Below are 15658 nucleotides of genomic sequence, written 5' to 3' on the forward strand. Positions count from 1 at the left end.
GAGGACCGTTGTCAAAGACCATGGACATAGGAACCCTGAATCGGGTGATGATGTTTCTCCAAATGAAGGAGATGACATCCTTTGTCTTAATGCCCTTGACCGCCTCTGCCTCAACCCACTTGGTGAAGTAATCCACTGCCACAAGGATGTATCTTCTTTCGCCTGATGCAGGCGTATAAGGACCTAAGATGTCCATGCCCCATTTTGCAAATGGAACCGAGCTGTAGATGGCCGTCAGATCTATTGCCGGACGGTGTATGAGCCGGCCAAACCTCTGGCACTTGTCACACTTCTTCACCAATTCCATGGCGTCTGCCTCAAGAGTGGGCCCAAAGTAGCCTTGTCGCCTGGCCCTCTGTTAGAGTTCTGCCGCCTATATGTGAAGCACAAAAGCCCGCGTGCAGGTCCTCTAGCACCTCTTTTCCCCTTTCAGGGGTAACACACTTCAGCAACGGTTGGAGGTAACCCTTTCTGAAGAGCTCTCCCTTGTACATTTCGAAGCTCAAAGCTCGCTTCTTTAATGTTGCCGCCTCTGAAGGGGCATCCAGCAGAGTGTCATCTACCAAATAATCCCGGATGGGGTCCATCCAGTTAGAGCTTTGGTCAAGAACTCTAATGGGATCATGTTCAATGCTTCTTTTGTCCATGACCTCCCAAAAGACTGACCTAGGAGTATCACAAGTGGCGGATGTGTAGGGTTTCCTAGAGACCCACTCTACACGGAAGGAAACCCACCAAGACCCGCCCCAATAACTAAAGCAATTAAAGCATGCAAAACGTAATTAATACATAATTAAGAGAAAAACGGATAAAGAATTATACCCTAGACGCGTGCATCGCTCACCGAAAGAGCTCTTACTTGAACCCCGCAATCGCAAGGTCTCCGACGGCTCGTACCCACGAACCCCGACCCGAGATATCCAAGTCCCGAAGGTTAGTCGGGACCCGATCAAATAAAAAGGGAGTTTTACAAACTTAAAGCTTTCTCAACAATGGAGATACCTTTGAGTTCTACTCAAGTTGTGTATTCTCAAAATCCCAACCAAGGGGTATTTATAGAGAATGGGGACTTGAATCCCTTTTCATGATCAATGTGGGATCATGTGCAAATGCACTAATTTATTTAATTCTAAAATAAATTATAAAGCAAATGCAATCACAAGGCAACAAGTGGCAATAGGAGAGAATGGGTTAGGTGAGGATCATATCCCATGGGGGGACCATTGCCTTGCTCCCCAAGGGAAGCCTTGAGGCCTTGGTCCCCATCTCTCCTAAACCGCCACCCATAAGGGCTGCTGGGCTGGCAGCCAGCTAGCATGCCAGCACACCAGCCAGCTTGAGGTGCCATCACGCACACTACAAACACGCACTGGCCCCAGCACGCCTAGCATGTGCGTGCTGCGTGCTGCGTGCTGCTGGGTTACTAGGCGCTGCTAGCGTAGTGCTGCTGCCTAGCCAACGCACACACACGCATAACTTTGCTGGCTGGTGCGTAGTGCTGCTGTCCAGCCTCTCGCATACACATCGCGTAGCCAGCATGCGTGCTGCTAGCAAGCCACACATGCTGGGCATTGTCTCCCCAGCCACACGCACAAGCACACTATTGCTTGGTGCTGTGCTAGCGATGCACACGCACATGGTGATGCTGCCTCGTGCTGTGCTATGTGCTGCAATGGTGCGATGAGCGATGTTAGGCCTTGCCCACCACAATAGAAGCATTGCATCTTTGCCTTGACCTGCTTGAACTCTCTTCTCCTCGCTCTTAAGGGCCTCTCGGTCACTCCATGGGCGGTGGCTCGGCTAAGAAGTTGCACCACCTCCATTAAAGAGCGTGTCTCCTTTCCCTCTGCTATATGCATTCTAAGTGCATCATAGCCCGAGTGGAGTGAAGCAAGCAAGATATGCCCCGCCATCTCATCCTCCAATGAGATTCCGAGAAGTTGCATGTGTTTGAAGAGCCTAGTCATTCCAAGCACATGAGGTCGGAAGGGCATGCCGGGTCTCAATTTGGCATTATAGACCTTTGTCCAAAGCCGACGCCTTTCCTTAGCAAGACAACCCACATTCGGTGGCTTTATCTTCATGTTTGAGAGTGACCTAGTCAAATCAAACACGAGTCCATCATAATTGCCATTGTCACTCTTGGTGACTCTCACATTGACAACGTCCTCAAGTGCTTTGAGGAACATGTCCGGAAGGTAGGAGGAAAGGCTTTCCTTCCAATCTTCCGGGATGGAATTAGCCATAAGTCGTGAGACTTTCTTGCAATTGGAAGACCATTCTTCATGAGCCTCATCGGTCATGATCCCCTTAGAGAAGAAGCTTGGAATGGGAGTGTCAAGAGTGTAGTCCAAGGAACAATTCCGAAGAGTTTTCCTGAGTTCCTCCTCCCACTCCTTGAAGTTTACCAAGTTTAGGCAAAATGCCAACTTGTTAGGGAGATCCGGGCACATAGGGTTGTTGTTTGAGTTACTTGCAGACATTGTTCTACAATTGAAAGAATTTGAAATGAAAAACCATTCATATAATCAATAAGTTTGAATTTTAAAAGTGTTCATGCATATTTTCAATCGTATTGAGCATTTTATCCACGCATTAATAATTTGTCCCTTTTAAGCGATAATAAAATGATTCCGAGATCCCAAAAATCAAAAAGTGATTAAGCATGCTTTGGCTTGTCTTAACACTAGATATTTTAGGGTAAGCAATCCAATTGCTAATAGCTCTAAGCTACTCTCGGTTTGATAAAACGTCGCATCTAATGCTTTCTTGACATTTTATCTCTTTTGCCACGACATCTAAGGACTCCTTACTGATATCATTGAGCTTAACCAAGATCAACTCGTATACCTAGTATACCTTACGTTCCTAGGGAAGTAGTGATGCCTCGCTTTGGTGTAGCCCATCACGTACGCGCATTAGTTCGATAAGTGTTGTTCTTGGAACGGAAAATTTTAGCTCAATATTTTAAGGGACCTAGGGTTTCTATGTTGGTTGATTTAAATAAACTAAACTAATCACCACAACATATCAAAATCCTAAACATGCATCTATCATTCACAATATATATAAGACATAAATTTGATGCATTTGGCAACTAGCATGACCCCTTGAAATCTTCAAGGGTCTTCATCTAGGCTTGTCTTCATCGAAACGCCGTCTTGAGACATCTCTGCCAAAATAAAATTACTAGCTACTACGACTAAGATTAATCTAAGTACAAAAATACTTAACGTTATGCAGACCGTATTTAGATTTACAAAAATACGTAACGGAACGCAGTCCGTATTTTCTATCCTAGTCGGGTCCCACTAGTTGCCATTTTCTCAAAACCTATTTTGAAACAATCTTTCATTCACCCGTTCACTATTTGTGAATGGCCCATGCATTTTACGAGATAAAACAAGTAAACACGTAAAACTAGTAACTAACTTAGGTGGTTAATCCGATTAACGCGCCTAATTAAAACTAATCAAATTTGTTTAATAAATTATGTATTACTAAGGTGCAATTTGTTCACAAAATTAGCTAAGCTCCCACTAAATTCCGTATCCAACTTAATCAATCCAATTAATTAAGCCGGTTAACCCAAATTTGTCAAAATCAAAAATTTTGCAAGAGCTGGAAAAATCGAGGTCCAACCTCGTTAAAATAATTACATAAATATTTTAAAACAACAAAATTTTCGCAAAACACATAGCCTGAAATTAAGCAAAAACAGCCGACTCGTATCCTTATGGGGTGTTCTTGGTGCGTGGTGCTAGCATGCAGTTCCTGGCGTAGCATGCTATGCTGCTAGCATCAGCAGCCTGCCTTGCATGCTGCGCATGCTGGCTAGCATGCTGGCGCTTGCCAACAAGTGGCGGACTGGCTGGGGCTTGCTGCCATGCTGCCCAGCAGCGTGCCCAAGTGCTCTAGCAGCCTTAGACTACTGCCCACGCATCAGCTCCCTTGCATCCTTCGCCACACAGCAGCGCAACATCAAGGCACAGCCCTGTGCGCACCATAGGCAGCCACATGCGGGCTGCGTGGGCACCCCGACTAGCCTTGGTGACGCTTCGGGTTTTTGCCTCGATTTGCGTGCATTTTCCTCGAGATTTTAATCCCTATTTACGTGTGACGTAAAATTAATCTAAATTTATTTTAGAATTAATTTAGGGCAAAATGAAAATAAAATAAGTCCAACTTAATTAAATTCAATTTTAATGGCGACAAGCCTAAATTTCCAAAAATTACATTGGAATATTTTAGGTCTTTCTTGATGCTTAAAATTGAAAAGCCTATGTCCATAATTAATTTAACCAATATGCAAAATAATAATGGATTTTGACAAACAGGGAGTTGGAAAAATAGACTAATCATCCAATGGAAAAATTTTCCAACTTTTACACTTGTGTAAAATAACAAGATTACATCTTCCAATATGAAGATTAATCAAAAATAATCACAAGCATTTGAACTTTAAGGATTTTAATCAACCAAATATGAAAAAATCCAAAATTAGTTCAACATGGAATTTTATAGTCAAGATTCCAACCATTTAAACATTTAAAGATTGGATCTTTGACATGCTAGGAACCTTAACATTACACATTCACGATAAACATTCACTCATTAATGCAATTTATTTGCGTAATTGTGAAAAACAAATTTATGTGAAAAAGAACATATCAACTTAAGCATATATTATAACTCCATAATCATGCTTAAAAGATATTTAAATTGCAGTAGATTAGGGATGCAATAATGCATTTAATCTACCCTTGACATGCTTGCATTAATCAAGGCATAAAAGATTTAAAATTTTCGTTGAAAACAAAAAAAAACCCTCAAAAAATAGGTTTTTGGTTCGAATTTGGTTTCTGGACAGTCTTTAAAAAGAGTTGAAACTGATTTAGATCATCGATTCCACCCAAAAAAACAATATTTTTGAGCCAAAATCTGAGTTCCCAGACCAAAAACCGAAAATTACAAGATTAAAACTATTTTAAAAATGTCCTTCTAATCTAATTAGAAAAGCAAAACCAGAATTTAAATCCACTTTAAAACACCTTAATTAAAAAAAAAATGCAATAATTAAAAGGAGCGCTGCTCTGATACCGCTGTAGGGTTTCGTAAAGACCCACTCTACGCGAAAGGATACCCACCAAGACCCGCCCCGATAACTAAAGCAATTAAAGCATGCAAAACGTAATTAATACATAATTAAGAGAAAAAGGGATAAAGAATTATACCCTAGACGCGTGCTTCACTCACCGAAAGAACTCTTACTTGAACCCCGCAATCGCAAGGTCTCAGATGGCTCGTACCCACGAACCCCGACCCGAGAGATCCAAGTCCCGAAGGTTAGTCGGGACTCGATCAAATAAAAAGAGAGTTTTACAAACTTAAGGCTTTCTCAACAATGGAGATACCTTTGAGTTCTACTCAAGTTGTGTACTCTCAAAATCCCAACCAAGGGGTATTTATAGAGAATGGGGACATGAATCCCTTTTCATGATCAATGTGGAATCATGTGCAAATGCACTAATTTATTTAATTCTAAAATAAATTATAAAGCAAATGCAATCACAAGGCAGCAAGTGGCAATAGGAGAGAATGGGTTAGGTGAGGATCATATCCCATGGGGGGGACCATTGCCTTGCTCCCCAAGGGAAGCCTTGAGGCCTTGGTCCCCATCTCTCCTAAACCGCCACCCACAAGGGCTGCTGGGCTGGCAGCCAGCACGCACTGGCCTTAGCACGCCCAGCATGTGCGTGCTGCGTGCTGCTGGGTTGCTGGGCGCTGCTAGCGTAGTGCTGCTGCCTAGCCAACGCACACACACACGCACAGCCTTGCATGCTGGTGCGTAGTGCTGCTGCCCAGCCTCTCACACACACATCGCATAGCCAGCATGCGTGCTGCTAGCGAGCCACGCATGCTGGGCATTGCCTCGCCAGCCACACGCACAAGCACGCTATTGCTTGGTGCTGTGCTAGCGATGCACACGCACATGGCGATGCTGCCTAGTGCTGTGCTATGTGCTGCGATGAGCGATGCTAGGCCTGGCCTAGCGCCAGCGCCTAGCATACAAGCAAAGCCTAGCCTTGCGATGCTAGGGCGCGTGGCTTGCTAGCATATGCGCAAGCACCTAGCATGCCTAGCATGTTAAGCTTGCGATAAACTAGCCTAGCCTAGCACTCACATGGCTAGGCCAATGTGATGCTACGGCTATGCTCGTACTTGTTGCTTGTGATTTTGCGACGCTCAGTCTCGACGCTCGAGGCTTGATATCCGACGTCTGTGTTCGTAAAACTCCAAGGAACCGAGGCCTATCCTCGTTAAAATAATTAAATAAAATAATTAAAACGACCCCAATGATTGGTGCGTTATCTTGGGAATAGGGCCTTGAGGGCTGCCTTTTTCTCTATGATTGGGGATGCCACATGTCAGTAGAGGATTGGTTCATTTTGAACCTTCCTTAAGGTGACACGTGTCACCATTTTATTGGGCCACGTGGCTTTGAGTATTTTTACCCAAAACAAGAGGAGTGGATTAAGACATATCATAAAAACAGCGTTGATTAGCTCCAACTACTCTCTACAATTATTTCGTTTTCCGCTGACTAACTTGATCGTCGGAGACAAATATTCCGTCAACCGAAATATTCGTTGTTTTGAAAGTGTTCGAATCCATCCGGTCGAGTTCAAAACCTGTATCCCGAGGATTTTTAAAAAATCCCAAAACAACCTTTGTTATCATACTCAAATTATATTTGAGAATTAAAAAACCCCAAAACAACCTTTGTTATCATACTCAAATTATATTTGAGAATTAAAAAAAAAAAAATTAAGATTCATAGTAAATTACTAATAATTGTAAATTGGGTGTAAGTGGTTAACAAGAAGTCAAGAAGATGCATGCCATGGCATTGCTGAACTGATTTAGTGAAGTGGCGAAGTGGGTTGCGGCAAACCGTCAAATCGGCAATTAAAGTTGCGGGAAAAATTATCAATTTACTGAGTTTTTTTTTTATAGGAATTTACTAGGTTGTTTCAATCCTTTTTGCATTTTTAATAATTTGAGATTGTAATTTGATAATAATCATATTATTTACAATTATAAAAAGTAGTTTGCACTTTTGAGTTTCGTTTAACAATGTTGTTATATGATAATTTTGTAAAAAAAAATTTAGGGCCCAATTTCTAAGTTTAGAATAGGTCCTAAAATGATTAAGACGGCCTTGACCATATTTATAGAGTAGAATAAATTAAGAGGATAGCCTTTGTGTGGAAAAATTAAAAAAAAAAGGATGGTGGAGAGGAAACAAATACTGGAAATGTGGTGGATGACAGAGAGTATGATGTGTTAAAATATTGTAAGGAGAGATAACATGTAAGAGGACAAAGCCCGCCTCATCTTTCAAGCTAGGGGTATGGGATGGATTAAAAAATCCTATTGATATGAGATTTCATACCAAAAATGTCTAACAAAAGTACTAAACAATAAATAGATGTAATAGACTCTAACTATATTCTAACATCTCCAACCAAATGACTCCACAATTTCCCCGAAAGAGCGGGTGTACATTAATTTATTGTAAAATGAGTTAAACTTATTTAAAAGTATTTGAAGTTACCTTTTATACTGAAAAAATTATTATTTTTCTAATAATAAATATTATCTTATCAAAAACTTATAATGTATTAGATTAATCATATTAGCATTTATAATATGTAATCATAAATTTATAAGAAATTACGCATTAAAATAAAATTCAAACTAATGACACATTAAAAGTTATCGTTTAAGAGGTTAAAGTTACCATAAAAATAGTTAAATTTACTCTCAAACTGATCGTCTTATAATAAAATTAATGTACAATCGTTTTACAAAAGACTTATTGCCTATAGTTTTTTTAATGTTTATATAAGGTTGTTTTATCGATTTTATAAAGTCATCCATATCAAGAACAAAAGGTAAGTTTTCAGCCAGGTGTGGGCGCGACGCCGTCTAGGTACGTGACCTAACACCGCAAGAGAAAAATGGAAATACTAAGCACAACTCAGTATATACCCGCCAAAGTTAATAGCCAAATTCAATTTTTTTCATCTGCCACTCATAAATTAGTTATTCAAAAATCAATCCCCTACTTTTTCAAACCCAAAATCCAATCTAATATCTGCTGCAGAAACCATGAAAAACGCAAGCAAACCGTGCAGGTTGTAAATTTTTTTTTTTTTTTTTTCATAAAATTGAATTTTTGCTTCAACCCTTTATTTAATTGTGTGATTATTTCAATGGGTTATTCTTGGATTTATTTTTCAAACAGCGTTTCTCACAACTGGAATCCGACCCACCATGGGAAAGTGGGAGTGTTTGGAGCACAATGGCTTTGTATATTTTTAGCTTGCATGTACCATTAAGTTTTGGTGGATTATCTGTTATTGCTAACCTTTTGCATCTGACTGATCTCGAGCCTCAAATTAAGGTAAAGTTTCTATTAGTTATTGATACCTTTGCTAGTGATTGTAATGAGACGTTGATTTATTTTGTAAATGAAAAATTAATTGTCATGTTAAGGAGGGGTGGAATGTCTCTAATTGGATGGTGAAATTATAGGAATGAATAATGATTTGAATCTTATTTTTTACTGCATTTATGAAATTTAGTTCAATTATATTGGAAATTGATGCTGTATTCATTTCTCGCTTTATATAGTTAGATATGCATTTTTGGTTGGGTGAATTGGGTACCATTGCTCGGTATTGTTTTAACCCATTTGCTGAAGAAATGTTGATCAAATATGCCTTTAAATAGTTATTCAGGAATTATCATGTTCTTGATTCACAGAAATGGTAATTTTTGTCCGAGATTACCTACCATAAAGTCAATCTTTGATATTAAGAATGAGAGAATCTGTAGTGATTCAGATTGATAATCGCGTGCTGATACTGAAACTTCGTTATTTTCCCTTCTGTTGTGTAGGCAGTGGCCATACTTTTGATTGAGATTCTGGAGCTGTTTTCTGCTGTGCTGCTTCTGCAGTTTACTGCAAAGCATAAGCCTATTAGGTTCTTTCAAGTTGGCAAAAAACAGAATGAGAGGAACTGGATCTCCAGTGCTCTTCTAGGTTTCGCAATTCTTATTCTAGCCATGTTCTTTGTAGAATTTGTTGGTGATAAACTGGTTGCCCCTAAGGTTAGTCTGCTAACTTCCTTTTCTGGTTCTTATAACTTGTCAACTGAGTTTCAAGCATAAAATTGTTGCCAAATTTCACATTCAATCAAAATAATTTTATGACAAACATCAAACAAACCAAATACAATGGCAATCAATGGTTTGGTCCGCAAGCAAAAAGGGTGTCAAACGCCAGAGACCTGCTAATTTGAAGTCAAACTTGTTGTTTGATCTAAAGTCTACTAGAGAAACACTAAGCTATTGAGATTGATATAAGATATTAAAGTCACTAGGGAATGAGGATCCACTCAGCCAAAGGAAATCAATCAATTGGGGGCAAGTTTGGGATGAGCATAACTTTTAAGAGCAACCAATTCCTTGCATGATCTTATCTAAAACGTCCCAAGTCTAGATTCCTCTATGACTTAATCAATAAAAGAAATTTGATAAAGAGCTATCAATTAAAACAAATCCAAACTCACATTCCTATGCTAAATTTAGATTGTCATGCAAATCATATATGCCATCAGAGGTACCCTATCAAATCAAACAAACATCATCATAAATTCGATATGTGAAAGCAGGGGAGCCTGCTCGTCTTTTCAAATCGAGTGATGCTTGGACCACCAAGTGCGCCCAATTCCAGTAAATAATGAAATTATTAAAATACATTTAGAGGGTAAAATTACCTTAAATAATCACTTTGATCATTGAGTGAACACCCAAAATTCCTCTAATAAAACCTTAATAACCATTTGATCAAGATTCACCTAATCCCCCAACTAAAGAAACTACTCATTAGGCATAATGAAATAAAATGCAATCAAAATATTCATCATTATCAACGTCATTAAGATCAAACAAAAAGGAAGCAAATGAATCACAGTTATACTAACCAATCAATTATAGAAACTTGGCAACAAAAACAGAAATTTAGTTGCAAGTAAAGACATCTTACTAAACTTGAACCAAAACTTGAAATTGAAACTTGGATTACTTGAATTAATGAAGAAAATTAATTTTTTCTACACTTTCTCTCTAATTAAGCCAGTGCTTGGGCTGCTGCTGTGCATGTTGTCTCTGCTGCTGCATGCCCAAGGCCTTGCTGCCAAAGCATGGGGGCCTTGCTGAGATGCTGCTGCACTTGCTACTATGCTATGCCTTTGCTGTGGCTGTGGGCTGCTCATGGAGCTGGCTCTGCTCACGCTTCTGCTGCTCCTCACAGGCTTCCAAGGTGCACAGGCTGCACTCTTGCTCACAGCAGCTTCTCGTTTCACTCAACTCTAAGAACTCCCGAGCAAAGTACCTACAAATATGGCAAAAACTGCTATAGTAGATGCTTTTGGCCAAAATTAAGCAAAAACACAGCAAAATCAAGGTCATTGCACAAGATTAAAGCTCATTGAAAATGATCAATGCAAAAGATAGCTAGAAAGGAAGAAAGAACTAAGAAAATTATTGAGCTCTACACTTTCTCTATCTAATTAGGTTGATGAGCAGTAGAAAAAAATGAATTTGAAGCTTAATAAATTACAAGTATGGTGTATTTATAGATTAGAAAAGGAAGAGAAAAATAAAAAGTTAGTACGTTAAGGTTGTGTGAACACACCAGATCTATAAGTTATGGATATGTCGCTAATTAAGCCAACCTATCAAATTAACCTAACTACCAATTAACGATTATAATGGTAAATAGGGTTGATTCTCCACGGGTAAACGGAACGAAACACGATTAATTCGCAAATAAGAGAGTCACAAGTAAGAATATTTTTGGTATTCTCACATAGCCAAAGTTGAAGCACAACAGGACATTCTTTGACTAAACCTCCTAGGTTTTGTTTTAAATGGTCAAGCCCCATCATAAGCTCGCCCAAAATGAGCGGCCCTAAACGATCCCTTGACTCTATCAGTGATAGCAAAGAAAGACATCTAAGATGGCAAGAAAATAACGAGTCTTTGAGTATCAAGGCCAAGCAACAAGAGGATACAAGCTCTTTCTTAACACTTTTGGAAATTTTTATGCGTAGCATCTTCCCAATGAGATAAAGAGAAAGAGTCAAGGAAATTCTCTACTATTAAAATATCAAGCAAGGCGATAATTGCTTACCATATTGCATGGTATGCCTATTAAATCTCTCATGACTGCATCATTTTCCCTTACATTAGCGGGAGTAATCACACGACCTCATTTAGAGACGAGACATGATAGACCCTCCACTTCTTTTGGAAGAGGGTTCATCTCTGTCTCTCCGAAACGAAAAACATGGCGTTCTGTATTCCAAAATTCAACAATAGCATGAATCATATCATAGCAGGGTTGGAAAAGGCGGAAGGAGAGTGATGGTTATAGTGAAGACAATAGTAAAAAGTGAAAGTCGAGGTGTGGAAATATTTTCTACCACCCCTTCAAGTTGGAGCTTTCTAGCTCCACTAATTTCATTAACTTCTTGATACACATTAATCATTTTTGGAAAGAGTTGAAAAGAAAAGAGGAGGTTGGAGAAGAATAAAAAAATTAGTGAAAAGAAGATGGAAATGGTGAGAAAACTAACACCACCACCCTTTATATAGGGAAGGTGGTGGTAATGCTACAAAACACAAAAGGCCAAAAGGGTTTGCTTTTCCGCAAACCCAGTACAAATCACCTTATGTTGTTTCATCCAAAATCCATAGATTATTTGATGTTCTTTCAAAAATAATTTTTCTACTCTCAAAACCTATATGATTTTTCATTTTTTGTTACACTCCTAATATTTGCCTTACAGCATCAGATAATCATTCATTTGAATTTAGACACATGGGAGTCCATCATTTTGTGGAATAAAAAGAGTGAGTTTTTCTCTAACATCCACTTACAATTACCATTTAATTGGTACAAGGTTAAGCCGGTTTTTCAACTGCACCTAAGCCAGTAGTTAAGTTCAATTAATTGAAAATCAAGTGTGATTTTTATTTTAAAAGCCAGTTTTTCAATTAACCAACGGTTAAAATGCAACTAATTGAAAATCAAGTGGGATTTTCATTCTTTTTAAAGCTAATTTTTCAACTGCACCTAAGCCAACAGCTAAGTTCCTACTAATTGAAAAATCAAGTGGGATTTCATTATTTTTAAAGCCAGTTTTTCAACTGCACCTAAGCTGACGTTTAAAATGCAATTAATTGAAAATCAAGTGGGATTTTCATTCTTTTTTAAAGTCATTTTTTAAAATTGCATTGCATTTCATTAATCAAAATTTGGTGTCTTTTCTCAAACATTGATTTTCGTTTTATTCAAACTCAATCAATTAGGGGCATTATGTAGACACTAAATTCCCCAAATGCATGAGAAAAATGTAATCCTTGAGCACATCAACACTAGGTTGTGTAACTTTGCATACAATATAGTCTAGATATATATATAAGGTAATTTAGATTATATTATATCTCACTTTTGTTAGAAAGGGTCATTTATTTTAAATCATTCTTTTTTTTTTTGTAAGATTTTGTTGTATTATTACATGTCCTTTTAAATTTTTACGTTTGATCTAATAAAGTTAAAAGTTTATGTCTTGCGGATATATGTCAAAGGTATAGCTTCGAGAATATTGTAACTCTATAGCTTAATTGAATTTCGGAGCTGATATCTCAAAGAGGCGTTTGTTTTATTATAAGTTTTGGTTGAATACCCTAGTGAGTGTGATAAGTTGTGAGGATCATGGGTAATCACTTGAGTAGTTTTGGTACCCATTATATGTGTATCACTTGTGTATTTTATAGTTTTGACATAAAAATGTTGTATATTTTTTTTTTTTTTTTTGTAATATCATGATATTTTAGAACTTCTCTATTTTATGACTATTAAAGTCCAATTCAGTTACCGTTTCTTTTTCATTTTATCAGTTTAACATTTTTTTTAGGTTATTTAGTTTGTTACATACTACCTCCGTTTTTATTTAGTTGACATTTTTCTTTTATTACGTTTGCCAGTGCATTATTTTAACGATTAATATCTTTAATTCTTGACATTGTTAAATTATAAAAAGTGTATGTTCATAAAATATACATAGAGAAGATTCAAACAAGATCCCAATTGACTATGTTTTATCGTAGCTATAATCCGCAAAAGCTAGTCAAAGTGTAGTTTGTAAATAGTGTAAAAGTTAAATGGTGTCCATTAAAAAAACAGAGGAAGTGTAAAACAAATGTATTTAATAAAAAAGAATCTCATTATTACCTAAATATAGATATTTAAACTCTAAATCTTCTAATTATTTTCATTTAATTACATTTTTTTTAAATTGCAAAATCATCCTTTTCTATTCCTATAAATACCTCCTAATTTTTACATTTCACTAGAAAAAAAATTATACACAACTCAATTACATAAAAAATATATGAAAAAATATATACTTCATCTCTCTATAAATAGCCTTTTAAATTTTTATATTTTCTAAGCTCTTCTATTGGTAAAAATCTCACTAATCTAGCTTCGTTTAAAGTTTTAGCTTACAGATAAAAAATTATAATCATTCAAATATCATTTAGTTTAAATTACTATCTCTAGTTTTAATTATTTAAGTGTTTTTATCTCTAGTCTATATCAAAAATACAAAACTACTTTCTTTAGCTTAATTATTATTATTGTTCTTTATCTTTATATAAAAAAACACAAAAATTGTTTAATTATTTAGGTGTTATTTTAAATTATTGTTCCTAGCCCTTATACTAAAAACCCAAAAAAAAAAAGTTTAATTCCTCATTTATTATTTTGAATTTGTAAGCAATTAAGATTTGGTTTAATTTCCAAGTATTAGCTCAAACTTATTTTCTCTAATAAAAATCCAACAAAAAATAAAAAAATAAAAAATAAAATTCATTAGCTTTACCTTTACTTATTTTAAACCATTTACTTCTTTTAATATCTAAAATTTTAAAATCACCTATCCTTTTCCTGATCTACTTTAATTGCCGTAATCCCATTCTTAATTTTAGTACAACAAATCTATTATCTAAAAATTAGCTACGTCTACCTCAAGGTATAAAATTTTTCTTCCTTAATATAATTCCTTAATTATTATTATGCTAACTAACATGTTTGTTTCCATGTGATGTTATCAATAGGAATAATGGTGATATTAGGTGCTAGATTATCCCTAAATATTTTATTATTCCATATTAAAAAGCCAAACCTATTGATGATGTGATAGAATATAGGGAGAAAGAGTGCTAGGTTTTAATGTATTTGCATTTTTTTTTCTTCTAATATATTAGAGTATTAAGTGTTAATGCATTTACATGTTTGTCTAAAACATAGAAAGAATATTTTTTTTATGGTGAGTTTAAAGACCTAAACAGATTATCTGGAATTTCCCAAGTCCCCTCCTTTTGAATCTTGGATTTTCTTTAGTCCCGTACATAATTTCATCAAATCAGCCTTGTGACATGCTAATCCACAGGTGTGTAAAATCAGGGGAATTCAATGCTTCATACATTTTAAGATATTGACATTCAAAAATTCAAATTAACTTTTGAAATGAATAGGATTTTCCTCCCGACGAAAGTTTCTTAGTTGGGGCGTTATTTTCTAGCTGAAAATATCCACAACAGTCTCATCATCATCATGCCTAAGTGGTTGTTTGGTTGACAAACAAATTCATGTTAAGTTTATTTTCCTAGGAAATGGATATATGTGTACTTATTTGCTGACAATAATGTTGGAAGTACGACTTGCTAGGAAGTTTTATTTTCCACAAAATGAAGGAATTAAATTACCAAGTTCCCCTTAGGTAATTGGAACTTCCATGGCATGGACATTGAGATTTCATGGAAGTTTCTGTTTCGGGGTTTTCTGATGTTCTGCGGGAGAGTTACAATTCCAAGACTGGAACCGGACGCCCGTACCTGCAAAACAACGGAGACTCCTTGTGGTGGGAGCTCCGCCTCCAACGGTCAAGTTAGTACTTGTTTGAGGAGTGATAAATGCGGAAAGTAAAGGTGGGAGATCTGGTTCCTCTAGGGGAGGAGTGATCAATGTGTTTAGACTTCTCTAGGTGAGAGTCATCAATTGCTGAATCCCCTTTAATGAGGATTAATTAAGTATTTATAGTCTTGAGAAGCGTGCTAATTTTAGGTTTAGGTTAACCAGGGCAAATTAGGCTTCTCTCGGACTTTGGGCCTTGGTGGCCATTTTGCCTATTTGGCATATGGGAGGCCACGTGGCGTGGCCTGATTAGTCCATGTTGGACCTCTTAGGGTGACAAATGGCGGACGCTGATTGGCCCACGTGGTGGACACGTGGCAGGTCCGGATTGGTCCATTTGTCATGGGTAATTTTTACCCTAAACATTTGCCCCTCGGAAGGAGTAATTTCTCTTTCCAGGAGGGATTGCTCCTTTCGAAAGTTAGACCCTCGAAGCTTTGCTAGGTCGGCATCTTGTCTAGTTCTAATGGGAGATGGACTTGATTAACTTAGAAAATTTTGATACCTTGGGCGGTATGACATTTTCAAAGTTTATCAATC

At 37.2% G+C, this 15658-nt stretch overlaps 1 protein-coding gene across 1 annotated transcript in view; it reads left to right on the forward strand.

The window, feature by feature from the left end:
• The first annotated feature begins 7924 nt into the window (after positions 1 to 7924).
• The window catches only part of LOC110685214 (putative membrane peptidase YdiL), a 33373-nt gene continuing 25639 nt past the window's right edge, over positions 7925 to 15658 (forward strand). Inside the window, exons 1-3 of the mRNA XM_021861699.1 lie at positions 7925 to 8201; positions 8312 to 8470; positions 8968 to 9180. Coding sequence (XP_021717391.1) covers positions 8025 to 8201; positions 8312 to 8470; positions 8968 to 9180 — 549 coding nt within the window. The 5' untranslated portion in view covers positions 7925 to 8024. The remainder of the gene's footprint in view (positions 8202 to 8311; positions 8471 to 8967; positions 9181 to 15658) is intronic.

This window comes from Chenopodium quinoa, unplaced genomic scaffold (genome assembly GCF_001683475.1).
Source record: "Chenopodium quinoa cultivar QQ74 unplaced genomic scaffold, ASM168347v1, whole genome shotgun sequence".
Taxonomy (NCBI): domain Eukaryota; kingdom Viridiplantae; phylum Streptophyta; class Magnoliopsida; order Caryophyllales; family Amaranthaceae; genus Chenopodium; species Chenopodium quinoa.